General features: G+C 36.6%; 2 protein-coding genes across 2 annotated transcripts; both read left to right on the forward strand.

Moving 5' to 3' along the window:
* The first annotated feature begins 390 nt into the window (after positions 1-390).
* lgals3b (lectin, galactoside binding soluble 3b) lies at positions 391-12,359 on the forward strand. The gene is made up of 8 exons (XM_060879776.1): positions 391-397; positions 1,072-1,160; positions 1,303-1,462; positions 1,550-1,705; positions 10,645-10,932; positions 11,092-11,180; positions 11,284-11,452; positions 11,626-12,359. Exons 1-8 carry the CDS (start codon positions 392-394, stop codon positions 11,782-11,784), a joined length of 1,116 nt encoding a protein of 371 aa, XP_060735759.1. The 5' UTR covers position 391; the 3' UTR covers positions 11,785-12,359.
* Positions 12,360-13,708: 1,349 nt separating this feature from the next.
* On the forward strand, positions 13,709-26,324 carry fbxo34 (F-box protein 34). The gene is made up of 3 exons (XM_060879630.1): positions 13,709-13,934; positions 20,387-20,538; positions 22,761-26,324. Exons 2-3 carry the CDS (start codon positions 20,447-20,449, stop codon positions 24,847-24,849), a joined length of 2,181 nt encoding a protein of 726 aa, XP_060735613.1. The 5' UTR covers positions 13,709-13,934; positions 20,387-20,446; the 3' UTR covers positions 24,850-26,324.
* The last annotated feature ends 224 nt before the right edge of the window (positions 26,325-26,548 follow it).

Below are 26,548 nucleotides of genomic sequence, written 5' to 3' on the forward strand. Positions count from 1 at the left end.
TTATCATATGGATTTCACTAGACATTGTGTCCTTTATATTTTAAGAGATTAGATAACATTCCTGTATTCTTTTACTTTGTCTCACCTGATACTGGGTGTGGTGGGGGTATATTCTCATGTGAGTCTAAACCTGCTAGTTTTTTCCTGCTTCTTATACCTTTTTTTATTGAAATGTTAATTAACTGGCCCTAAATTTCAGGCCGTATGGTGGAAAAAAGAAAACGCAGAGTATAGTGTATTCTTTGAAATGCATATTAACCCAACACACCTCTGAAGTGCTCTGCACATTTGCCTGATATTGAAATATCAAACTAAATGCTAAAGACATCATTTATGTCTATAGTAATTCCAAAACTAACATTTCTGTTTTATTGTTTTCTGTTTAGATATCATGGATGTAAGTGCACCTTATTCACTATTCATTATGGACCACAAATTAACAAAAGACTGGGACAAAGACCATGCCTGAGACCCATGTGTACACTATAAGCATAACTGACTCTACAAGTTCGTCTCACTTTTCTGGTTTTATCTTTTTTCTGAGAGTGTAGAATTACCTGTCGCAACAAAATATTGCTTATTAGTTCTACCAAGCACCCGTAGTTCTTTACCATGCACTGTACCATTTAACAACTTCTTTCACATAACAGAGTTTAATGTCATTTTTAATTGTATGTAATATGCTAATATAATAAGTAATCTTATATAAAGTGAACAAGTTTTAAATTGATGAGAGAGTCAATAATACAGAATGAACTCCAATACAGCTGAAGGTACTTGAAAACCAAAGCCTTCAAACATTTCTGGAAAGTTTATTCTTCTCTTTTTAGATAGATAATTTCATATATATATTTCATTTCTCTATCTCAGCTAGAAGAGGCTTTCAATAGCGATCCTGCAACAAGCGATCTGCAGGCTACAGCCTTCATTTTAGTAAATATTGATGGTAGTTTGTACTTGTGTTACTATTTACAGTCTTCTTTACAGTGTGTCTGAAATATACTCAGATGACATATGTAAGAGCATAAAAGAGTAAAACACATACTTTTTTAATGTATATCTCTTTACTAGACTGTCCCATACAACATGAATTTGCCTCTTGGAGTATATGACAAGATGCTAATTACTGTCCAGGGGGAGCCCAAGCCTGATGCCAATAGGTAAGAACAAACTTGATCTAGTGAATGGGTCTCTGATCTATTCATCTCATTTTGGAGCTCTAAAAAAGTAGGCCTATAGAAGACAATATGTACTTTGATTATTTGATATTGTAAATTTCTATTCTATTTTTCCTATTCTCAGGTTTTCAATCAATCTGTTCAGAAATGAAGACATTGCCTTTCACTTTAACCCTCGCTTTGATGAAGATGTGGTTGTTAGAAACAGCATGGTAAACAGTGAGTGGGATGTAGAGGAAAGAGCAGCTCCCTCATTCCCTTTCATTCGAGGACAGCCATTTGAGGTTTGTATAATATTTGAATATGCTGATTTACTTTGGTTTAGTTTAGGTCACATACTGTAAATGCTGTCTCTTGTTATTTTTTCCTAGGTGAAGATCTTGTGTACTCCAGATGATTATAAAGTGGCTGTGAACAATGAAAACCTGTTTGAGTACAAACATCGAGTTTTTGAGCTCAACGAGATTAACTCTCTCACTATCAATGATGATGTTATTCTTACATCTGTAAATGTAGAGACCCTCCCCTGAGAGGGAATTTTGAATATTCTGATGCCCATGTAGGAATTGTAGGCTTCTTTTTTTCTTAACTATAAATCCTAAGAGTCTTTGGGCATTTTTATATGACTGTCTGTGTTTGTATTACGTTAAAACACTTGTATGACTTTAATTCTGTGATTGCATGAAGAATCATTTAGTTCTTGCCAGACTTTTCCACTGACACTGTTTCTGTTAATCAGCCCTGGAAATATTGCACATTTTAATGGTCTAGATAACACAGTCAGACATTATATATTTGATTTTTGAACTGATAGAAGTAATTCTGTAGAATTATAGAACGACTATAATATAGTATATCTGTGTTTACTGAATTCAGAATATCATCCTTTCAATTTGAGGCCATTGTATGAATAGCCAGTGTGTGTTAGCCAGTGAAGACTTTAGTTACTGTTTACTGATATCAGGTGCCATGTAGCAGTTATGGCAAATTACAGGAGATTTCTAGGTTTAACAATAACCAGTCACAAGCTTTATCCAGCCTAGTCTTGAGATTTATTAATGACACATATGATGTTATCTATGATATTTATGGAAAGGAACTTCAAACCAATTAAAAATTCTATGAGATTTTTTTTCTGTTTTCATTGTCTGAACTTAAACTGGAGGGATTACATTTAATGGAGTTATAGTAAACTTACATTGAGGAGATTTTCAGTTCAGGAAGTTCAGTAAATTACCTTTCTATAAATTCACATCTCTCCATTTTGTTCCCTGTGACAGTTTCCATTCTTTTTTTAGTCATGCACTACTGTAATGGAAGCTCGGAGGCGGTGGCATTCACATCCATAAGCAGAGCATTATTGAAGCAGAGCAGACAAATCCAAAACAGTAATCCAAAGCAGGAAAAGAGGAGGCAGGCAAAAAGGTCAAAAAAACAGTATCAATGGCAGAGAGAAAGCATACAAATCCAATATACATGAGAATCGAAGTTGAGAAAATACAAACAAGAGGTAATACACAATAAGCTAGTAAAAACAAACGGCTTAGTATGAGTCACAAGGAAACAATACTTTGTGACTGGAGAAGTGTACATACTGCTTAAATGCCCAAGCAACCTGGAAGTGGCTCAATACTCAGGAGAAGGTTTCCTCTGGTGGCTGGAAGAAGGCATAGATGTTACAGTACCCCCCTCTCTACAAACATCTCTGGGTCCCGTCAATCTCTAGTGGCGGTTGTGGCTCAGGGCTGGAGATCACTTGGTAAGGTGGGGGATATGCGATAATTGGCTGGTAATTGGAGCCTGTAAGTAACTGAGGTAACCTGTCTGTTGATGATGAATGGCCCGATGAAGCAGTGGCTCAATTTCTGGCAGGGTTTCAGTTTCAGATTTCATGTGGAGAGCCAGACTCGTCGGCACACATGGGGATACATGGGGTGCGGTCGTCGTCTGTGATTTTCCTGGAAGCGTTGTCACCTTATAGCTCTCTGGAGATGAACATGGGCACTTTTCCAGATGGCCCGGCTCCAGTGAATCCAGTCATCTATGGCTGGGACATCGGATGGCATACTGGACCAGGGGAACAAAGAGGGTTGATAACCCAGCACACACTGAAAGGGGGTTAGGCCCTTAGAGGAGTTAGTGAGGGAGTTCTGGGCATATTCGGCCCAGGGCAGAAACTTGCTCCATCAATGTTGGGTATTACTGCAATACATCCAGAGGTACCAACTGATTTCTCGGTTCAAGCATTCTACTTGTCTGTTGGATTGGGGATGATAACTGGAGGTGAGACTTATGTTAATGTCCAATTGGCTGCAAAAGTCTGTCCAAACCTGGTATGTATATTGGGCTCCTCGATCTGACACAATATCCTCCGGGAGGATCATGGTCATGGTGGCAAGAGAAGGTGTCAGTTTTATCATTCTTGGTTCTTGGTCGATCTTGTAAAAAATAAAAAATAAAAATGCCTAGCAGGCTTGGCGGGTATCTCTAAACATTCTTCAAATATTCTAAGTTTTTGTGATCGGATATGACCTGGAACAGGAGCTAGTGACACCTGAGGGCTTCCTTTATCGATAGTAGCTCCCTGCTACCGATATCATAGATTGACTCTACGTTAGGGAGTTTCCTAGAGTAGAAAGCACATGGATGTAACTTCCCTTGATTACCATGCCATTGGCATTAGTGAGTTTCCTAGAGGTCTGCTCCAATCCCGCAATTGGGAGCATCAACTTCCACAATAGATGGAGCATTGGGAGCAAGGTGAAGGCTTCTTTAATTCTGATTAGGTTGTATGCACTCCTTAGGTCTAGCTTAGTAAATACTCGTGCCTTCGGAGTTTGAGATTGAGGGTGGCAGGCACCAGTGGAAAAGGGGAGGAGTAGCGCTCCATGAGTGAGTTAAGGCCTCTGTAATCTATGCAAAGTCTGAGTCCACCATCCTTCTTTTCGATGAAGAAAAAACCTGCTACAGCTGGAGAAGTGGAAGGGCGGATGCCCTTCCCAAACCCAAGCCAAATCTTGGTCAATGTACTCTTCCATGAGTTTGATCTTGGGATCGGACAATGGGTATACCCAACATTTGGGTGGCATTGCATTAGGCAGTAAGTCTATGGAGCAGTCCCATGGTCGATGAGGTGGGAGGGTGGTGGCTCATTCCTTATTAAATACCTATCTTAGATTGTTGTAAACTTGTGTGATGGAGGGAGATTCATGTCCTTTGGGACTTTCCACGGATGTGGTAAAAAGGATTAGGTTAAAAAAAGCGATTTGCTCTTGGCATGCTAATAGCATTTCCCCTTGTCAAGCAATGAGAGCTTGCAATTGAGAAACATCTTCTGGATCCGTAGATGGTGAAGTATTCTGTAATGAAAGCCCGGAGGTGTTAGCCTTTGGATTTATAAGCAGAGCTTTAATGAAGCAGAGCAGACAAATCCAAAGCAGTAATCTAATACACGAAAACAGGAGTCAGGCAAAAAGGTCAAAAAATAGTATCAATGGCAGAGACAAGGCAAACAAATGCAATATACACAAAGCGAGAATCAAAGTAGAGAAAATACAAACAAGATGTCATATACAATAAGCTACCAAAAACAAACGGCTTTTTTTTTGAGGAAACAATACTTTGCGACTAGAGAAGTGTGCATGCTGCTTAAATGCCCAAGCAACCACGGTAGTGGCTCAATTCTCGGGAGAAGGTTCCCTCTGGTGGCTGGAACAGGGCATTGATGTTACAACCACCTCGCTGTGTTCTATATCCTATGCTCATTTATAGCAAGGGGTCTGGAAAGACATCAACTGACACACAAATTAACTACTATTAATTTTTGAAAAACACATGGTCACTAAAGGTTCAGAATACAGAAGATGTTTGAAAACATATATTTAGGCTTTCTAAAAACATATTTACTTAACTTAGTAAAACACCATAGACTTCCTTTAAAAGTTAAAATGGTTTGTGTAATGAGTATTAATGATGATTTGTTTTATTTTATATATAAATATTTCTGTAATGAATTATTTCATGTAAATATTTGGCAAAAAAGCAAAGTGTATCTTATACTTTCCTGGGTTAAAATATAATATATTTAAGTGCTCACAAAACTATAACTCAGATGCAGCTTTTCAAATATCTATGAATATTTTAGAAATAAGCTACCATGTCTGTCTGAGTTTCCTTTGCTACTCATTTCCTTTGCAAATAAGTGGCCTTAACACTAGTCATGTGAAGTTGAAAGACACAGGCACTAAAAGAAATCTTGATTTAGCATTACATACACATGAAACTTTGTGCTGGGTTTTGATGGTTTCTCTTTGAGGACAACTTGTGTGTGAAATGTTGGAATTTTGAGAGGTTTTGACTGGTAGTGCTGCTTACATTGTTGTTTGGATTTTATGTGATTTTTTTCATATTTCGGTGCATAGCTTAACCCTTCTGCAGACCTTGTCTGAATTCCTATGCAAATTAGGAGCGCTGAGTCAAGTTGACCTTGTCTGTTTTGACTGCTTATAAAAAATTAAGTATACATGATAGCCTTTTTTCCCCACCTTTTTTGTCTAACTTGTTTACAACATATGAATATATTAATAATAATAATAATAATAATAATAATAATAATAATAATAATAATAATAATAATAATAATAATTAATATAAATATTTTGCAAAAACATTTTAATATTTGGTATAATAAACCTCATTAATATGCAGAAATGCCTCATTTTCTAGTAAAAAAACAGAAATTTTGAATTATACTATATACTATAGAGGCACAAAAGTTAATACACAGTTACAGGCTAGTATATTTCAAAGCCAGGAGATTGTTTTGAAACCATTTTGACCATTTTTAGTGTCAGTAAATAATAAAACCTTTTTTTTTTCAGGTCAAATTGACTTGAATGCTTATAAATCAAAAATTCTACAATGATCACCATTCTGTGTGATCAGCTTACATTTGTGAACATTTTACACTTGTTATGTCTATTTTGCCTACCAGATGCCATCTGTTCACCCAAAAACGGGCCACACACACACACACACACACACACACAATTTATTGTGAATAAAACTTCCTTTACACCTCTTATGCTTTTTATTATATTTAATTTATAAACAATAAACCTCATGAAATTATGGCATGTTTTTGAGTAAAATAAGCAGAAATTATTAAATATTATTTTGGATAACCACTGGCTGGTGTATGTCAAACATTCCCAGGTCAAAGCTGACTGATGCAACTAAATTCATAAATAAGAGAGAGGAAACAAATATAATTTGAATATGAAAACACAATGTGTGTGTGTGTGTGTGTGTGTAAAGCTTGTTGGTAGAAACAGAGAAGAGAAGATATTGTCCCCAGCTGGACAAATGCATATAACAAGTGTGAAATATTTACAAATTATTGTTTTTGTTTTTTTGGAGGCCCAATGAATTGCAATGCCCAATGCTTGTGTGTGTGCGTGTGTGTCTGTCTGTGTGTGAGTGTGTGTGTGTGTAAAGCTTGTTGGTAGATCAGATTTTGCCCCCAGCTGGACAAATGCATATAACAAGTGTAAAATATTTTCAAATGAGTAGCTTTTGTTTTTTTTTGGAGGCCTAATGAATTGCAATGACCAATGCTTGTGTGTGTCTGTGTGTGTGTGTGTGTGTGTGTGTGTGTGTAGTATCATTTCGTTAGATCATATTTTTCCCTCTGCTAGGCAAAGGCATATCAAAAGTGTGAAATATTTACAAATGTGTTTTTTTTCTGGAGGTCTAATGAAATGCAATGCCCAATTTGTGTGTGTGTGTGTGTGTGTGTGTGTGTGTGTGTGTGTGTGAAATGTTTACAAATGTGTAGCTTTTGTTTTGTCTGGAGGCCAACTGAAATGCAATGCCCAATGCTTTGAACAGTGTTTGACTGTGTGTGTGTGCATGTGTGTAGCATCATTTCGGTAGATCATATTTTGCCCTCTGCTAGGCAAAGGCATACCAAAATTGTACACAAAGTGTATTTTTTACATACTTATCTGGGTTAAAATTTTTCTATTTGTTTTTATGTGCTCACAATAGAAAGAAAGAATTAATGTGTATTTAGACTGACATTGGGGATGGAAATGGGGATGGAAACAACTTCTGGTTGAAACTATTTAAGGTATTAGTGGCCATCAATTATTAATGTTTTGATAATGTGTACACTTTACGAATATTGAGACATATGCAGTTCACTTAAACTTTCTTGTATGCAGTAAAAAAAAGGAGCATTTTCTTTATCCAGCGTAACGCAGGTTTATGCTTCCAGCTCTGGTGCCCACTTAAATAGAAAATATCAATGTTATTTGTAATTTGTAAAATATTTAACACATTTACACCAGGTGATTTTCTCAGTATATTCAAAAGTGTTTTGACTTACCTGTTATAACAGCTTCATTAAGGGACAAATATGTGAAATATCATTTAGAAAAGTTAGGTTTTCACAGCCAGTACAACATCCTAGAAACAAAGAATATAAATACTACATAATAAATAAAAAAAGTACATTTAAATTTAAAAGAACAATTTATGCAATAATTATTAAATGTAACAAATGATGAATATCTTAATATCGAACTCAGTAGTATAGAAACACCATTTTGTATAAGTGAATGTCTTTTAAACTATTTTTATTATACTATACATTCTGAAGCGGAATGAAAATGAGAAAAAGGTTTGATAACCTGATTAATTGTTCTGAAAATACAGATTTACCTTATTTAAAACCCTTTAACAAAAAAAAGAAAAGAAACGCTGTGATAAAAGTTTGTTTTATAAGATTAATATGTGCTTGTGTGTATTCTGTTTCTAATTAAACTGCTAGATCTTTAAATGTCCTTATATGTTAGTAAGATAATAGCTGATGTTTGTTGTGCATGTCTGTATGCAGCTTGGAAGGCAGGAACAACCATTTAAAAAATTCTTGCCATGTACCAACATGTATCCAACCAAAAAAGACCTCTAGGTCATATAAGGCTTTCTACTATTACCTGGATTTGTATTATAAAGAACATATTTATTGTGATTCATAATCGAAAAACAATATGTTCTAGCAACACAAAAGCAAACAAATAAACACACCCTGTGGGTTGGGGCTGGGGAATATGCAGGTAGAGGTCAAATGACTCAACAAAACAAATTAACAGACTTAGTTGTAATTTCCTTGAAAAACATTAATAAATTATATACATAAATAATACAAAAATCCTGAATCTACAAATGTATGTACTTCATAACATACTTTACATACAGCTTTGACCTTAGTTTTATTTAATACATAAACATTTCTTGCTCTGATGCTCAGTATTATCTTTCTAAAGGCTCAAAGGCAAGCTAATTATATTTCAATTTGGACAGTGACAACTAGACATGGAAAATTGGTATGACATTAGGTCATACAGTCATGTAATTTTCTTTTAAGTAAAAAACAGTAAAGCTTTCCATCTTTTGAAAGATTTGTCAACAAGACCAAGGATCATTGGGTATGAGGTGGAAATATACCCCAGTTCATCCTTCATTCACCTTCCTCATGATGATTGTCCTTATCATATTCATTCTGGTTCCTAGTTTTTCCTTCTTTGCTATTCAGCAATAACATTAAGGATTTGGTTTTTCAAATTCAGGTCTGACTTAAAACCTTTTGATTTAGTACTTTGTTAGCCTTTTATTGTGTGGTGTTGCTGTTGAAATCGGCTACATTTCTAATTTTATAAGAATAAGTACATTCTTGTATAAAGCTAATGGTTTTCCACTGCCAAGAATACTGTGATCTTTAAGCATTATTTGATCCTCTTCATGTTCATGATTTATGGTATATTTATGGTATGGTAACTCTGGCCTAGGTCATGGTACATTTTTGGTACCTCACTGGGAAAAATATAAAATGTTTATTAATGTGTAAAATCAATATGGAAAATCCAATGGCACGGACAAAAATGTTGCAAAACTCACAGATAGGTGTGACTGTTTTGTGTTGGTGCTCTGGTACAGTGTTAGAGTTGGGCAGGTCATGTGTGCCTATGGATCAGTAACAGAAAGGGGAGGGACTAAAAGGACCTGTGAAAGGCTGTAAAAACCCCACCCAAATTTCCTCATGCGTTGCGGACCTGATCTCCAACTAGCTCACAACATCAGGTAACTATTTATATTTCATGCTATGTTCCATTCTAATCTGACTCTTTACTGTTAATAAATTAGTTGTTGAAATTAATTAAGAGGCAGCTTTTCAAATATATATGGATATTTTCAACACACACCACGATGCCAGTCTGAGTTTCCTGTGCTACTCACTCCTCATATCCAAATAGGTGGCCTTATAACTAATGTAAAGTTGAAAGACAAATGCACTAACAGAAATCTCGATTTAACATTATATACATGTAAAACTGTGTGCTGTCTTTTGATGGTTTCTTTTTGAGGACAACATGTATGTGTAAAATGTTGGAATTTCGAAAGGTTTTTGTCTTGTAGTGCTGCTTAACATTGCTCTTTATATTTTATATGATTTGTTCATGTTACAGTGCATCGATAAAGACTGCAGCAAGGAAATGTTTAATCCTTCTGTGTGATAGCTTAGACAAGCACACGCTAGTTCACTATATTGGATTTCACTATACATTGTGTCCTTTATATTTTAACAGATTAGATAATATTCCAGTATTCTTTTAATTTGTCTGATACTGGGTGTGGTGGGGATATATTCTCATGTGAGTCATCACTGTGGTTTCTGCACTTTGGTTTCTAATCCAATTGCAGTATCTATATCTTAGTTTTTTCCTGCTTCTTATACCTTTTATATTGACATGTTAATTAACTAAATCTAAATTTCAGGCCGTATGGTGAGAAAAAGTAAAATGCAGAGTATAGTGTATTCCTTGAAATGCATATCAACCCAACACACCCTTGCAGTGCTCTGTGCATTTGCCTGATATTCAAATATCAAACTAAATGCTAAAGACATCATTTATGTCTATAGTAATTCCAAAACTAACCTTTCTGTTTTATTGTTTTCTGTTTAGATATCATGGATGTAAGTGCACCTTATTCACTATTCATTATGGACCACAAATTAACAAAAGACTGGGACAAAGACCATGCCTGAGACCCATGTGTACACTATAAGCATAACTGACTCTACAAGTTCACCTCACTTTTCTGCTTTTATCTTTTTCCTGCTTTCCATAATACTGAGAGTGTCGAATCACTTGTCGCAATGAATTCTTCTACTGAGCACCTGCGGTTCTTAACCATCCACTACACAACTTCTCTCACACAGCTTAGTTTAATGTCATTTTTAATGTTCTGTAATAGGCCAGTATAATAAGTAATCTTATATAAAGTAAACAAGTTTTAAATTGATGAGAGAGTCAATAATACAGAATGAACTCAAATACAGCTGAAGGTACTTGAAAACCAAAGCCCCCAAACATGAAATGTTTAATCTTCTCTTTTGAGATAGATAATTGCATATATATTATTAATTTCTCAGCTATCAGATGCTCTTGAGAGTGCAGCTGCACCAAGCGATCAAAGCAATCTGCAGGCTGGAGGGCCAGCATGGCCTGGACAGCCTCAAAACCCTACTTGGCCTGGGCAGCCAAGTGGGCAACCATTCCAAACTTGGCCCGGGCAACAGCCAGGTATGCCATCCTGGCCTAATCAGCCAAACCAACCAGCATGGCCTGCACAACCTAGCCAACCCTTTAACCCAGGATGGCCTGGACAAGCCCCACAAAATGTGGCACTGGTGAGATTTTAGTAAATATTGATGGTAGTTTGTATTTGTGTTACTATTTTCAGTTTTCTTAACAGTGTGTCTAAAATATCACAAATATGGCATATGTAAGATATAATATAGTATAAAATAGTAAAACACATGCTTTCTAAATGTATATCTCTTTACTAGACTGTCCCATACAAAATGCCTTTGCCTCTTGGAGTATATGACAAGATGCTAATTACTGTCCAGGGGAACCCCAAGCCTGATGCCAAAAGGTAAGAACAAACTTGATCTAGTGAGTAAGTAGTACCTATAGAAGACAATATGTACTTTGATTATTTGATATGGTAAATTTCTATTCTTTTTTTCTATTCTCAGGTTTTCAATCAATCTGCACAGAAATGAAGATATTGCCTTACACTTTAACCCTCGCTTTGATGAAAATGGGATTAAAGTGCTTGTTAGAAACAGCATGGTAAACAACGTGTGGGGGGCAGAAGAAAGAACAGCTCCCTCATTCCCTTTCATTCGAGGACAGCCATTTGAGGTTTGTATAATATTTGAATATGCTGATTTACTTTGGTTTAGTTTAGCTCACATACTGTAAATGCCTTTTTTGTTCCTTTTTCTTATTTCTTTTTTATTAGATTTCTTTCCCTGACATTTCATGTAAACTTTTCAGTAAACTGGGATAAACTATTTCTTGTTCATTTTTCCTAGGTGAAGATCTTGTGTACTCCAAATGATTATAAAGTGGCTGTGAACAAGACACACCTGCTTGAGTACAAACATCGAGTATTTGAACTCAAACAGATTAACTATCTCACTGTCCTTGATGATGTCACTCTTACATCTGTAAATGTAGAGACCCTCCCCTGAGAGGGAATTTTGAATATTATGATGCCCATGTAGGAATTGTAAGCTAACTATAAATCCCAAGAGTCTCTGGGCATTTTTATATGACTGCCTGTGTTTGTATTTGGTTAAAAACACTCTTGTATGACTGTAATTCTGTGATTACATAAGGAACCATTTAGTTCTTTGCCAAACTTTCCCACTGACAGTTTCTGTTAATCAACTTTGGAAATGTTGCACATTTTAATGGTCTAGATAACACCAAAGAGTCAGTCAGACATTATATATTTGATTTCTGAACTGATAGAAGTAATTCTTTAGAATTATAAAATGATTACTCTTTTTTTATATAACTTCAATTTGAGGCCAGAGTATGATTAGCCAGTGTGTGTTAGCCAGTAAATCGTTACTGATATCAGGTGCCATGTTGTAGTCATGGGAAATTTTATAGGATTTTTTTTATATAGATGTATACGTTTGACAATAACCAGACACAAGCTATCATTATCCAGCCTAGTCTTGGGATTTATTAATGACACATATGTTGTTATCCATGTATGGAAAGGAACTTCAAACCTATTAAAAATTCTAGGAATTTTTTTTCTGTTTTCTTTGTCTGGACTTAAACTGGAGGGATTACATTTAATGGCTTTATAGTGAACTTACATTAAAGGAGAATTTCAGTTCAGGAAGTTCATTCATAAATTACCTTTTTATAAATTCTCATCTTTCCATTTTGTTCCCTGTGACAGTTTTCATTCTTTTTTTATTCAAGCACCGCCTCTCTGTTTTCATATGCTCTGTTTTCATTTTCACTATGCTCATGTGTAGTAGGGGTCTGGAAAGTTATCAACTCACACACATTAACTGCTGTTCATTTCTGAAAAACACATGAGCACTAAAAGGTCAGAATACAAAAGATGTTTCAAATACATACAAGGCTTTCTAAAAACATATTTAGTTAATATAGTAAAACACCATAGACTTCTATGATTAAATCTAGTATCTTAAACACTTGTAATTCTGAAGAAAAGTTAAAAGTTTATAAAACAGAAGGTTTTTTTGACAAAGCTTAGGTAGCAATCATTCTAAAGTTAGACCAATTAACTATTCAAAGAACACATGAGGATATGTTTCTTCTATAATTGTAGTGTCTTCGCTCTTTGCTCTATTGAGCCCCAGGTTACTACCAAGTTCTTCAGTAGAGTCAGTGCTGCATTTTTAATGATGGAAACATTTGTTCAAAAGCCAAAGTGTAATATAACACGACTTCAATTATTCACAAGACCTTGTTTTGAGGGCTTCAATTACCTCAGACTTTTGAATTGGAATTTATTTGTGTTAGTTCATTTTAAGAGCATTAATTTTACCCTGCTTGTGTCTCTAAAAACATTCATACTTTCTACCTTTCTTCCTCTGTAATAATAATAATAATAATAATAATAATAATAATAATAATAATAATATAAACTGGATGTCATTCAGTGTCCTCTTTGTTTTTCAGGCTTGGAAAAATGTGCTTAGGACATGGTGTTATTCTCTTGTGTATAAAATAAGATTTTACAGAAACACAGAAGCATCACAACAGCATTATTATAAGTGTGTTTTTTAGGTAAAAATCAGGTTAACTACAAAATGTATATACTAAAATATATTGAGAGGTGATATAAACTGACTGGAGTAACACCATTTATTAGAAGTTAGTTTAAAATACATACTATGTTAGTTATAATCATGTTTTTCTATTTTTATTATGTTTTTTTGGCCATATACAGCCTCCAAAACATTTTTGTGAAACAAAGAATTGTGACCATGAACACGACTAAGTGTTTTCTTTGTATTTATAAAGGAGTACAATATTTTACCTGTGCTCTTGACTGTGGTGCAAAATGTGCACGGTGACTTGTGCTCTCTTCCGCGGGATTGTACGTGCGCGTTCACGAGATAGTGTACGTCACGTCGGCGCGCAACTATATGTGGCTCAGGCTGCTCTCTGTCTCTATGCTGTTCTTATGGTGGGACGGAGAGGCGCAGGAACTCACACACAATTTACGGCTTGAATTTTGTTAAAACGATTTTGTGAATCCACCTGGATGGTGAAGACAAAGCAGCGTGGTGTGGAATTACTCCAGCAAGTGAATTATAACGTCGTATTTTCTTATTTTTGTGTCCAGGTCAGCTTGACTTGCTTCTAACTCTTCCTACTAAACGATTAAACATTTGTTTACAAACTGTAAAAAAAAAATCTACATCCGGGATTGTTTTTGTATAACTGTTTGTATTTTCGTGACTGTAGCTACATGTTCGTGGCTGATTTAGCTGTCGAGTGAACGCAGCTAGCTGGTCAAGTTGTGGTTCGTCAGATAGCTAAGCTAAGCTAAGTATCCACTGCTGCCTCTGTGTATAATTAGCATGCTAGTTCGGCTAGCCACCTAGCGGACTGTTTGTAGGATCTTTGGACAGCCGTGTACTCGGGGTGGAGTTTCACAAGATGTTTAAACAATTTGTCATGTATAAATTAAAGACTTTTCTTAAACAAGCATGCTTATGACTTACGTCTCATAACTGTTTTCTCAATATTTAAGCTAATGACGCATCTTTTGAGTTAACGAAACTATCCAGATCATAATCATAACACTGACTTGATGTCAAATGTGACGTTAATAAACGTTATTATTATTATTATTTTGGAGCATCTTCTAACATTACTAACTTGCTAAATATATATTATGTGAGTATCTGGATATATAGCTGACATATAGATACGATAAGGAAATAACTTGTGGCGTTTGCTTAGTTGAACTATTTCCGTTATAATCATTGTTTTATATTTGCTAGCTCACCGAAACAATGGCTTTTTTTTTGTTTGTTTTTGTTTCCTCTTGTGGGATTTTGTTGTTGTTGTTTTTTATCTATCTCCTTTTTGTTTGGAGTCTAAGTAGTATTTTACGTTAATACTTACAACAAAGTCACGTTAATATAACAGATAAATTAACTGGAGTCTTATACCAACTCATTGTACAACATAGATATGACTGCCATAAGACACTTAGTTTATCTGCTTTATCTCAAGTTTCCTCCCAAAACACAACACGCTGTTAGTCACAGTCTTCAATTCAGGCTTCCAGCCAAACTTTGAACTCAGGCCTGGTTTGTGATTAACAGGTCTGCAGTGAACAGCAGACGCTACCAAATGACCATTTTTTGGGGGGAATCAGGGAGGTGGGATGAGCAGTTTGGAGCCTTTTGGTTGCTTTAATTGTAGACCAGCAGAGAGAAGAGTGGGTTTTGTCTCTGTCTAGTCAATTTCAAACTCAAAACTTGGTGGCTGAAAATTATATGCTTTTTTTATTTGCGGGCAGCTGTATGTTTTCCTGCTACTGGCATGTATTCAACAAGTGTGTCTGAATGCAGGCCATCATGTCACACTTTGCAATAGGATCTAAAATTTCTCTTGTAATACTTAAATTGCATATTTGATTTATTTCGTATAAAGGGTTATGTACTGACCCGAATACAGGCCACTCACTGGTGGTTCTTGTTTTATTCATCTTTAACTTAACTAGTGACTGATCAAGTCATAATAAAAGAAGTTTTTGAGGTGTGAGGATGTTATATGATGTACTGCATACTTTAGTTTCAATACAGGCATATTTCAATTTTGTATTTCACAGATGTTTTTGTTTTTCATCTGATTTAGAGTATGTGTGTGTATAAAAAGATATTCTGCAGCATTATAAGTCATTTTTGAGCGTCCTCTTTCCATCTCTTATAAGGGGTTATCTGATGGCTGATGTGGTTGTTTAGCTGGAGAAAACCTGTCTGCCTGCTTTGCCCGGAGTCATGTAGCAGAGGTCTGTGTACAAGTAGGTGGGTCTGAAACTGCTTGACAAACCTCTGACTGCTGCTTGAAAAACTGTAGACTGGGTGAGGCAAGTTTCATACAGCAGGTTGTGACAAGCTTTTTGTCTTGCAGATTAGAGATGCTCTACATTGGTTGTTTTCTATCCTTGTATTTTCTTTCATTGAGCATTGAGACTGCTGTCTCTTTTTTTTTTTTTTTTTTTTTTTGCGGTGGTGTTTGTATATTGTGGGAAGCAGGATTATCCTTATCAGAATATATCTATGTATGACAGTTCACATAATGCAAGGCCTATAATTGAGCAGTTTGTGAAATATAGAGCATGTGAATTTTCTATTTATGCCCATTTCTGTCTCCAGTAGTTTCTTACACCCAAATGTGTGTGTTTGTGAGCAGAGAGACATGAGCACACATCCTCCTGCTCTTTGTCTCTGGGTGTGTTCAGAGCTGATACAGTGCAGAGCATTCCAGTAAGACTGATCTTTCCATTTACAGACACAGTTTCTCTATTGAAACCACCAGTGGAGCCTTGATACATTTTCTCAAAATATTCTGCTTTGGTTTAAACAAAGTATTAACAGGACTGTCTAATTGTATAGCGTAGTGCATTGGTGTTTAAATGTACACACAACAGCCATTTTACAGGCTTTGGACAACACATGCTGAAACCATGCAAGGTACAGCTCAAATTGTTACAGCTCAAGATTACAAATTACTGCTTCATGTTACTGTTGTCTTGTTTCATGCTAACACTCTGCATAAGATAATTAGGATGTAGGCATGTTTGTGGTTGACATTTAGGATCTGCGAGTATGTAAAACATTTGATCATATATTATTGCTCTTCTGTATTTTAGTACACTTCAATAGTATTACTGTTCTGTATTCAGTATATAAAGGGTATAGCTGTCTTTTTTTACTATAACCATAACAAATACTGGGCAGCTGGTTTAGATGTTAAAATGCATTTACTTCTTCTCATTAAGTAATTATTGTAGAAATCTAAGTGAAACTACAATTGAACTCATGATTTTTTTTTTTTATAGATGTTTTTGAAAAATGTGTTTTGCTGGCAATTTGTTAGCAAACCTGTATTGGTTAATGCAAATTGTGTATTGTGGAAATATCTATCATAGTATATATTTGTACTGTCACCCATTTCTATTGGCTCTCAGGTGTTTTTATAGAAACTGTAATAAAGTCAGTGTGATGTTCTCTATGAAGATGTGAAATTTAGAGCTTCCTGTAAAGCAAACTGTCATTTGAGTGTTTTGCGATTTTCATTGGGAAAATTTTCCTCTTGGCTCAACAAACAACAGTGTTGCTAACTTTATCAGGACCATCATTGATTTCTTGATCTAATACTGGGAAGGTAGGCAACAAGAAACCCAGACTTCAGGTTGTTTACTTGAAATAGAACATGGTTAGCAGTGTTAACAGAATAAAAGTATTGGAAATGTTTTTCTTTGTCATTAAGTAAACTGTGTCCTTTAATAGAGTTAGCACGAAAAGGGTGAGATTACGAGTTGTTGACTGGTTAAAACTTTCTATCATTGAAGACACAGAGCCTTTGACCTAACCTTTTGCAAACAATATGAATGTTGCTGCCGAAGGGAATACCATGTCATTTGCATTTGCAAATGCTAAACAACCATTTGAGTGTGTTTGACAGACAAGAACACAACATGGACATCATGTTTTATTGGAGGACAATTTGCTGCACAATAGCTACAAATGTACAGTATTTAGTGCCTGTGTGCCTTGAAAGAAGACAGCGATGAATGTGGAAAACAGGTCTACAGTGTTTGCCAAGTGTGTTGAAATAGCCCACAGTGTGGGGAACAAGAATTTTCAGTTTTAGTTGCAGGTCTCTTGACAACAGAACTAGTTAAATATAGCTTAAGGCATAGTAATTTTGTACAGGGAAACTGGGACTGTTGTTCACTGTGTATTAGTGATTCAGTGTGTTTTTTATTTATTACTTTTCTAAACAAAAGAATGAATCATTGTTTTTGACAAAATGTAAATGACTTTTGCCATGCTTTAGATGTGTGTGAGAAAGAAAACTACTGCTAAGTTGATACTTTTGTGGTAAGATTCGCTGATTTTAAACGTTTTTTTTTTTTTAATGCAGGTTTTAGGTTGTAACCCATGCCAGGATCAGTTTGTAGCAGCTGGACTGTTTTAGAAATTGCTTTGTATAATCTGGCTGGCTCCACCTTCAAATGAGTGCCAGTATTATTCAGAAAGTTCAGGTAGTGTCGTGTGCTTTGAAAAGCTTATAATGGAATGTGCAGTCTATAGGAATTTTCCCAGGACATCATTTTACACGGTTTTACATGTTATTGATAGATTTGGTGTGTGTGCACAAGTGTTGATCTGGGATCTGTCTCGCTTGTCATTTCTTCTAAATGTATTGATTATATTGTATTGTATAGATATGTGCTAACCAACATATGCACATTAAGGCTGTCATATATTCTTTTAAGCGCGATTGATTATCGTGCATTGATCTCTCAGTGCATGGAAGGATTTATAGTTACATATATTGTGCAGTGGTGGAGAACGCTGTAATCTGCAGTGACGTGTATCTTGATTACACATAAACGTGAAAAGATATTGTTAACCATATTCTAAGGCTTCTTGAGAATTATCTTATGATCTAGATGTTTTTTATTTATTTAATTTGATCTTTTAGTACCTAATATTGTGATATGTGATTTAGGGTCCAGAAGTAGCATTGATCAGCTTTTTCTCTATTCATTCTGCAGTAAAGGGTTTTTGTTTTTGTTTTGTTTTTTTAGATCATTATCTCTTTCCCTAGTTTTCATGTTTTGTGTATGTATAAAAGATACTTCTGCAAGTGATCACACAGGAAGTGCTCACAAATACATAAGCCTAGGTGTTACATAGGTCACACCTTAGTGTTACAGTGCTTTGCTACACACATGCATCCCAAAGTCATTTGATCCATTTAAAAAAAAAGTAGATTTTTTTTTCATAGTAACAATTTATAGTAGGATATATTGTTAGTACATATTCTGAAAGTGCTTCTCTATTTACAATGTTGCCTCAACAAACCCTGCAGACCAAAGTTGTACACCAGGCCAGTGACATCACATGGGTGGGGAAGGTGTGGAGACCATTGAGCTGTGCAGACGTAACGTCAGTGAGCAGGAGTGCAAAACTGCATCCAATTGAAATGATGTGGTTGGCTGTAGAGAACCGATTAGAGAAACATTTCAATTTCACTGTAGATGATGCTTAAAGCAGCTCAGTCTATGCTTTTTTTTTGTGTAACAGCCATCTCAGTTTTGAATAATAATATTTCATCAAGCTCCTTTTAAATTAGGCTCCATAAAAATCATACAAGTATCTTTTGTTGGAAAAGGGAGGGAGAAGGAGAGAAATATGTATTTTAATTGAAGCAAAGCTTTATAAAGCTTGCTGCTGGGGCCACTGTGAGTCAAATTAGCACATGAATTAATATAATACAGTAGTGCTGGTTTATTTAAATGCGTTATTGAACAGATGAAAATTTATAGACCCAAATTGCTTGCCACATTCTGATAATGAAAAGATTATTAAACTTCCAGTACACTGTGCTTCTGTGCAATATAGCAAGTGCCCATTTTATGTGTTCGGGGTCACTGTGCAGGCTTGTACATGCTGAATTGTCCCAGGCGCTTCACTCCTATTCCAATGGAAACTTTTGTTCATGGCTGACTTATTTTTTTAAAGAAACTTGTCTCTTTAGATCCTCCACTGTAGGTTTGTACTGTTATGATTCCTGCTATAGCTCATGTCATCCATTTTAATTGTTGGAATTTTTTAATGTGGCATATCACCATCATTGCAGTATTGATTTGTTTGTCCTAACATCAGGACTATTATCATGTAAAACAACATGACTAGAGCACTTTTCAACTAATATGGTGGGTGTCTACTGAAAGTGTTTTTTTTTAACATGTTAAATAGTTGGAAATGAAAAGTTTAAACAGTCTTTAAACGTAGTCTACACTAAGATGGGCACATTTGTATATGTTTTGCTTTTCCATCTATACTTGATGTTTTCAAACAAAATACTGCAAAAAAGCAACTTATTGAATCCACTCCTCAAAGTAGATAAATATTAAACCATCATAGGTGTCGTATCTCAAAAATTCCAAAAATTAAAAAATAAATTAAAAAAATTCCTTAAACAGTTTGAGATATTGTGAACTGCTTATTTTATGCTACATATAACAGGTCCACAATAATGTTCTTTCTTTGCTTCTAAAAAAAAAAGAAATGCTATAAGTGGTCATCACTCTTATGCACATAAACACATGGCCAACATGTTAGTTGTGGGTTCATTTCATAAGTCACTTGTGTGTCCAAAAGATAATGGCATAGTTTGCAAAATGATCGCTGAGAGCTTACACAGTGAGAACAAAATCCTTATCAAATCAGCTTACTACTACATGTATCTGGATATTGATCCAGGTTTGACCTAAGGTTTTTGCAGCACTAGATTATATTGTTAAACTGGTTGATACTGACTTGAAAAATGTGGATTTCAGCAAGTCTAGATATCTAGAGAACCTCCAGTGTACCATGTAAGGACTCGCAAGGGGTCACTTGCCTGTTGACCTTCTTCTTAAATTATGGATGCCAGTGTTGTAGAATTTTGAAGCACTTGCACAGATTCAGATATATATTTTGCATGTTTACTCTTGTCCAGACTTCTAATTTTGCCCATACTTTGTGTGTTGAAATGTTTTAGTGTGCCTGAAGGGCTGGGACTGGGAGAGAAACGCCACTCTGCATCGGAGGGTGGAGCCTAATGCCTCAGAAATGTGAAACTATCAGTTACTGTTGTCCCACCCCTTACAGGGAACCAAGGAAACAAACCTCCCATCCACAGAAAGTCTGGAGGTAAGTTCTTCAAACACTGTTTCCAAATTTTTTTATATTTACAGAATTATACAATGCTTTACCTTTTAAAACCAAACAAATATGTACTGATTCTTGAAAACCCAGATGTGCTGCATTTGCCTGGGTTACATTTTAATTGCCATCAAACAGGCTCCTCAGTTGTGACTTCATCCTTGTTTTTTCCTGAGTTGGCCACTTTCCTTGGCAGGCCCCATGAAGGGGAAGTCATGTTCCTTTACAAGATGCATTGCTGAATTCAACATGATCTCACCTAATCATTAAACATGACTCATTCCTTGGTTTTTCTTCTTTTTTTTTTTTTAGACTGAAGTGTTGTCTTATCCTATAATGCACTTCTACTTTTTCTGTTTGAAAATTATCGTTAGTGTAAGCATGTTTTGGCACAGGGTGCTAAGGAAAGTTTGAGTTCTGTGGGCAGGGAAAGACTTGGGCTAAGGCTATGTTTTGGACAGATTGTGTAATGGATAAAAATCAGTCTTGGAGAGCTAGATATGAACAATCTACTACACCACTGTGATATAACTCCAAACCAGCAGGTGCTCATGTGCAGGCTGGGAGGTAGTTAAGAATGGAGCGATATCATGAAGGTGATGAAAGATAATGGCCACTAACTCTTTCCAAGCTGTTATGAGCTTTGTATGTAGTGATGGGGATTAGTGTGCACAGATGTATAAAATGAGAAGTTGTTTCTTATAGAATTGGTGGTATTTTTGCTGTCTAAACACTTTTTTGCCAGGTTTTTGTGATGTCCAAAAAAAACCAAACTTTTTTTCACCCACAATCTAAATTAAAACATACAAAGTAAATGGGAAAATAATTTTAGGGAGAAATGGGGGAAACGTTACAATAACATGGTTTCATATGTTTGCACACCTTTTATATTTGGTTTATGTTGTGTATACCCATATTCCCAATCACATTTGATCTCCTGTTCAATAGTAATTATCATACTTCCATCAGCAATTAAATTATTCTGATTAACCCTTAATAAACAGTTTCTGTAGGATTTTTTTCAAATAATCTTAGATTCTTCCACCTGCTGAAGCCATGATTTGCAAAGATCTTACAAAGCATGCATGGTATCTTGCTTGTTAAAAGTTATTTTTAAGGCTAGGAGTATAAAAGACTTTTCAAAAGATTAATTGTACTGTAGAACACCATAAAGACCATCTTTACCAAATAGAGAACATGTTGCACCACAGTGGCACCACAACAAGTTTTAGTTGCAGCATCATGTTTTAGGGCTGCTTTTTCCTCAGCCAGAACTGGAGGGAATCAAGATGGAGGGAATAATGAATAGCTGCAAATACCAGTGATTGTAGTTTAAAAAGCACAACAATGACCCAAAGCATCCAAAATAACAAAGGATTGTCATTGTTTTTGAATGACCTATACAGAGCCTACACCTGAATCCAACTGAAAATCTGTTGGTTGACCTGAAGCAGGAAGTGCACGACAGATTCCCTTATAGTTTGATGGATCTAGAATGTTTTGCGAGAAAGAGTTGGAAAATATCTTTAAGTCAAGATGTGCCACACTGATGGACTCTCACTGAAAAAGACATTGGTGTAATAAAATTGTAGTTCAACAGTTTAGGGGTGTGAAAACCTATGCAACTAGGTTATTGAAAGTTGTTTTAATGTTTTTCTTGTTTCCCCAAAATATTTGATTTATATTTTTAGATTTTTTTGTGTACCCCACATTACCATGAGAGAAAATGTTAAATTTGCTTTATATTTTAACTAACCAATTGTGATTCTACTATGCACAGTGACAGCTTTTAACACACTACAAATGGCTTCCAAGATAAGAATTACAACCTGCTCAATACTTGTCAACCTGTTAGTGTGCCCACACTGAGATGGAATGCCTTATAAGCACTTGTCTGAGATGCATCCCACTTAGCTGCTCATGGTTGTTCTCTCACAGGCTTTTTGGAGCAGCTGGGTGTTGGTCAGCTGACCGCTTGTGTAATACCCCAGCTGTGTCTGTCTCTGATTGGTTTTGCTAGAGCGCTGCCTTAGGATCACTTGATCAGTCAGAGTTAACATCAAACATTTGGTGTAACGTTAAAGTTACCATGAATATGCAGTGACTGTTTTTAGACTTTGAACAAAGGTTTTACAATGGGTTTAAATAATTATGTATTTGCTGAATCCCAAATGTCCAAATGACCATACTTTTCTTCCCTCTGTTTTTAGGTTTTCAGCCATGCACCTAAAGCCATACCCTAAACCACAGGATAAAGAACTTCAAGACCGGGGACAGGATGGCACAGGAAATCTGGTGGGTCAGCGGGGACTATTCAGAACTGAGTGGGGTGATCGCCAAGCATGCAGTCTTGTGGGTTCGCCTGGCAACGGCACAGTCAACCGGTGCCCCCTCAGTGTCCTCTCCAATAATACTCTCCGTTGTATCACCAACAAAAGCTGTACCACGCCCACAAGGGCAATTGAGGGTTTCTCCCCATCATGGGGCCACAATAGCAAGACATCTTCCTCTGTCACTACATTCACTAGTTCATTAGTGCTACTCTCCTCCTCCACTGGCATGGAGAATGAAGCCTCCCTAGGAATATACCAAGGAGAGGATGGAGAGGGATCATTAGACATATGGGCAGTCATTAAGCCTGGGAACACCAAAGAAAAGATTGCAATATTTACTGCCCAGAAATGTAGTCACATTGCAACAGGTGGCAATGACAAAGCTTCTGATAAATTGGAAATCACAACAGATTTCCGAACAGTATCAATGAAAAACAAGGGTTGTTGGGATGGTGACTGGTCTATGGCCAAGCGAAGAAAGCGGTCTGGAAACCTAGATAAGTCTATAGGTGTTACTCCTCCTGCACAAAAGTCTGAATTCTGTACGGCACTCTTGAACGCCAACAAAAACTCAAATGCTTCCTCTGGTATAGCTGAGGAGATTGTGAAGACAGATGGAGAAGATGGTGGGAAAATGATCTCTGTGGTTGAAATGGTGGCATACTTGGAACAGAGGGCTAGCGATCAACATGTAGACCTGAAACGTCCATCATTGCGAAGCTCCAGCACAATTACTCTTTCCAAAGGTCTGGCACTGCTTCCTCAAGCTGAACAGGCCTTAAAAGGCCCACAGCTGCCAGAGGTCAATGAGGAAGAGGAATCTGTGCGAGTGCTGGACATGGTTGCCAAGTTGGAATCTCAGTGCCTCAGCAGACAAGGTGTGAGAGAGGGAGGAGACCTCTCGCGCAATAACAGTTTGCGGAGGAGAGTGGGGCGTGTTTTGCTAACAGGATCTGAACCATACTCTGCAGTCTTGCCTAGCCAGGTGGCATTGCCTAGCCTTCCTCAGGACAAGAGAGCTGACAGTCACACAGAACAAGTTGGTAGTGACGTAGATAAACATAGAGCCCCACCAGAAGCTCATGTGCCTGTGCAATCAGAGCATTTTGCTCTCAGAGACAGGAATGTACCCGAACAGGAGACATGTGTTAAAGTAGACAGCATAAACAGCCTGTGTACTCTGGCAAATCAGGGCAGCTCCGAAACCCATGAGTGCATTGAGGAGCCTCTTCCTGGCATGCTGTTCTTTGCTCAGGCTCCTCGGGAGCAGAGATGTTACTCTATTTCTAAGAATATCTCCATATCTCAAAATACAGAGCACTCTTCTAATGACCAAAAAAATGAACAGAGAGGGGCCCCACTACATGCACTAGAACCTCCTCCTGCTGGTGTGGCTTTCAGAGAGGAAAACATTGATAAACTGGAGGACGTTCATGATTTGGAGGAAATGGAAGAAGAGTTTGGGGGAAGTAATCGGAGTCCTGTGCCTTTGCGTCGACTAGTATCTCATGAATTCTTGGAGACCCGCTTTAAGATTCAGCTCCTCCTGGAGCCCCAACAGTATATGGCATTTATGCCCCACCACATCATTGTCAAGATCTTTAGTTTGCTGCCTACTGAAAGCTTGGCTGCTCTCAAGTGCTCCTGTCATTACTTCAAGTTCATAATTGAGAGTTATGGTGTGCGCCCAGCTGATTCCCGTTGGGTCAGTGATCCACGCTACAAGGACGATCCCTGTAAGCAGTGCAAGAAGCGCTATGGCCGTGGTGACGTGTCACTTTGTCGTTGGCACCATAAGCCCTATTGCCAGGCATTGCCCTATGGCCCTGGCTACTGGATGTGCTGCAGGGGGGCCCATAAAGACACACCTGGATGCAATGTGGGACTCCACGACAACCAATGGGTTCCTGCCTTTCATAGTATCAACATGCCAATTTATAAAAAAAGTAGGGAAGATGATGTGTAGTGTGCTTGTGTGGGATGGTGTATGCATATTGTTTGTTTTTTTGCAAGAGATGTCGGTTTAACTGTAATTGGTATGGGTGAATATTGGTTCTTGTGCCTCTGCCATCCATAGGAGCATGTGCTTTTTTTGTTTGTTTTTTTAAATAGTTGAATCAGCTTGAATCCACACTGCTAAAACTAACCAAATGGATGGCTATGTTTTTGCCTCCGATTCTCCCCTCTGCCTACCAACCACCACCACGTCTGTAGAGCCTACTCAGGTCCTTAAAGTTGATCTGCACTTTAACCTTTAATTGCTGAATTCTTGCAAATTGTCCAGGGTACTTTCAGTTGTTTTTACTTTCAATAAGCATTCATTTGTGCCGCACTAACTTATTTGAGTCTCAGTAACAGAACACTTCAGAAACATTTCCCATTTGTTGCAAGTTAATATATTAGACACAAAAAGGCTAACTTTGTTTTAGCATATTTCATAATAATTAGTCCATTTTTCTTTTTATAACAGTTTTGCTTAATGTAGATTATCTGCCCCTTTTGCCCATCTTGTAATTGTTCTAAATTTTTCTGGGATCATGTATTCTTTAGCATTGTGTCTTGCTGGTCTGTAAGGCCATCCCAGTTGTTTACATTGTACATAGCAGAGACTTATATAATAATACGATAAAGAGTTCCTTTTACTTGCAATGGGTCTTTGGGTGGAACACCTTTTCATGGCTATCTGTGGTCCACATTGCTTTCTCCAGTTTTACAGTGTTTCTTTAAACTGTAAAGTGGCAGTGTGCATGCCTTCAACTTATTGACACCTCCCCAGTATGATGCAGTGTTTCTCACTGGGAAACCTTTGAATGTAGAGAGGCTAGTCAGCGGCGTTATCTTTTTACATGGCCATCTGGGTGACATCTGATGATAATAAAAAAAAAAACACGTATCCATCGCAATGTAAAGAGAATTGTCTCCAAAGTGCATTTCAGAGTTTTAAAGAGCATTATAATATACATGTGTTGTTTCTGCCTTATAAGGCATTTTACTTCAATAAAGTGTATTCAAGGAAGATTTGTAAGCTGCATTTGTTTTGCTGTCATCACTTAGGAATTACAAGCATGTAATGTAAATAAAATGGGTAAAATGGGTATACTATTTTGAGATTTATGAAGGAAAAAGGATTTTGTTCAAGACTGATATCAGGCTGATTTTGGTAGTGTGAATGTGAAAATGTTTTCCACTCATCTCTGTCCTCTTAAGTTAGGATTTGACCAATCCTACTTAGTAATATGTACATATTTGTAAAAATGTTGGCAGAAAAATATTGCCGTACATTGAATATTGAAGAATTGTTTGCCTTTCCCCCCTCACATCCCCTCCATTCCAATGTATATACATGGGTTTCTTTTCCCCCATAAATGATGGCCTTGAAATGCACAGTAAAATGAGTGGATGAATTCATAAATTCACTGGGCAATAAAATGCATGAAAATATCTTGTTTCCCCATGTTTGAGTCCAAATAACTAATCTTTTTTTTAAACTCTAATGTTGCAGAAATGTTGGTTTTATAATGTTAATGCATTATTTTGGTGCCATTAATGTCTCAGCAAGCATTCAGGATTAAAAAGATTTGTAGTCATATATCATAGCACTCTGGGTCATTATGATGAGCACAAAGTAGTAATTAAACAAGCTCAGAAATCCTATAGTTTTACTT

This window comes from Tachysurus vachellii, chromosome 10 (assembly GCF_030014155.1).
Source record: "Tachysurus vachellii isolate PV-2020 chromosome 10, HZAU_Pvac_v1, whole genome shotgun sequence".
Classification (NCBI taxonomy): domain Eukaryota; kingdom Metazoa; phylum Chordata; class Actinopteri; order Siluriformes; family Bagridae; genus Tachysurus; species Tachysurus vachellii.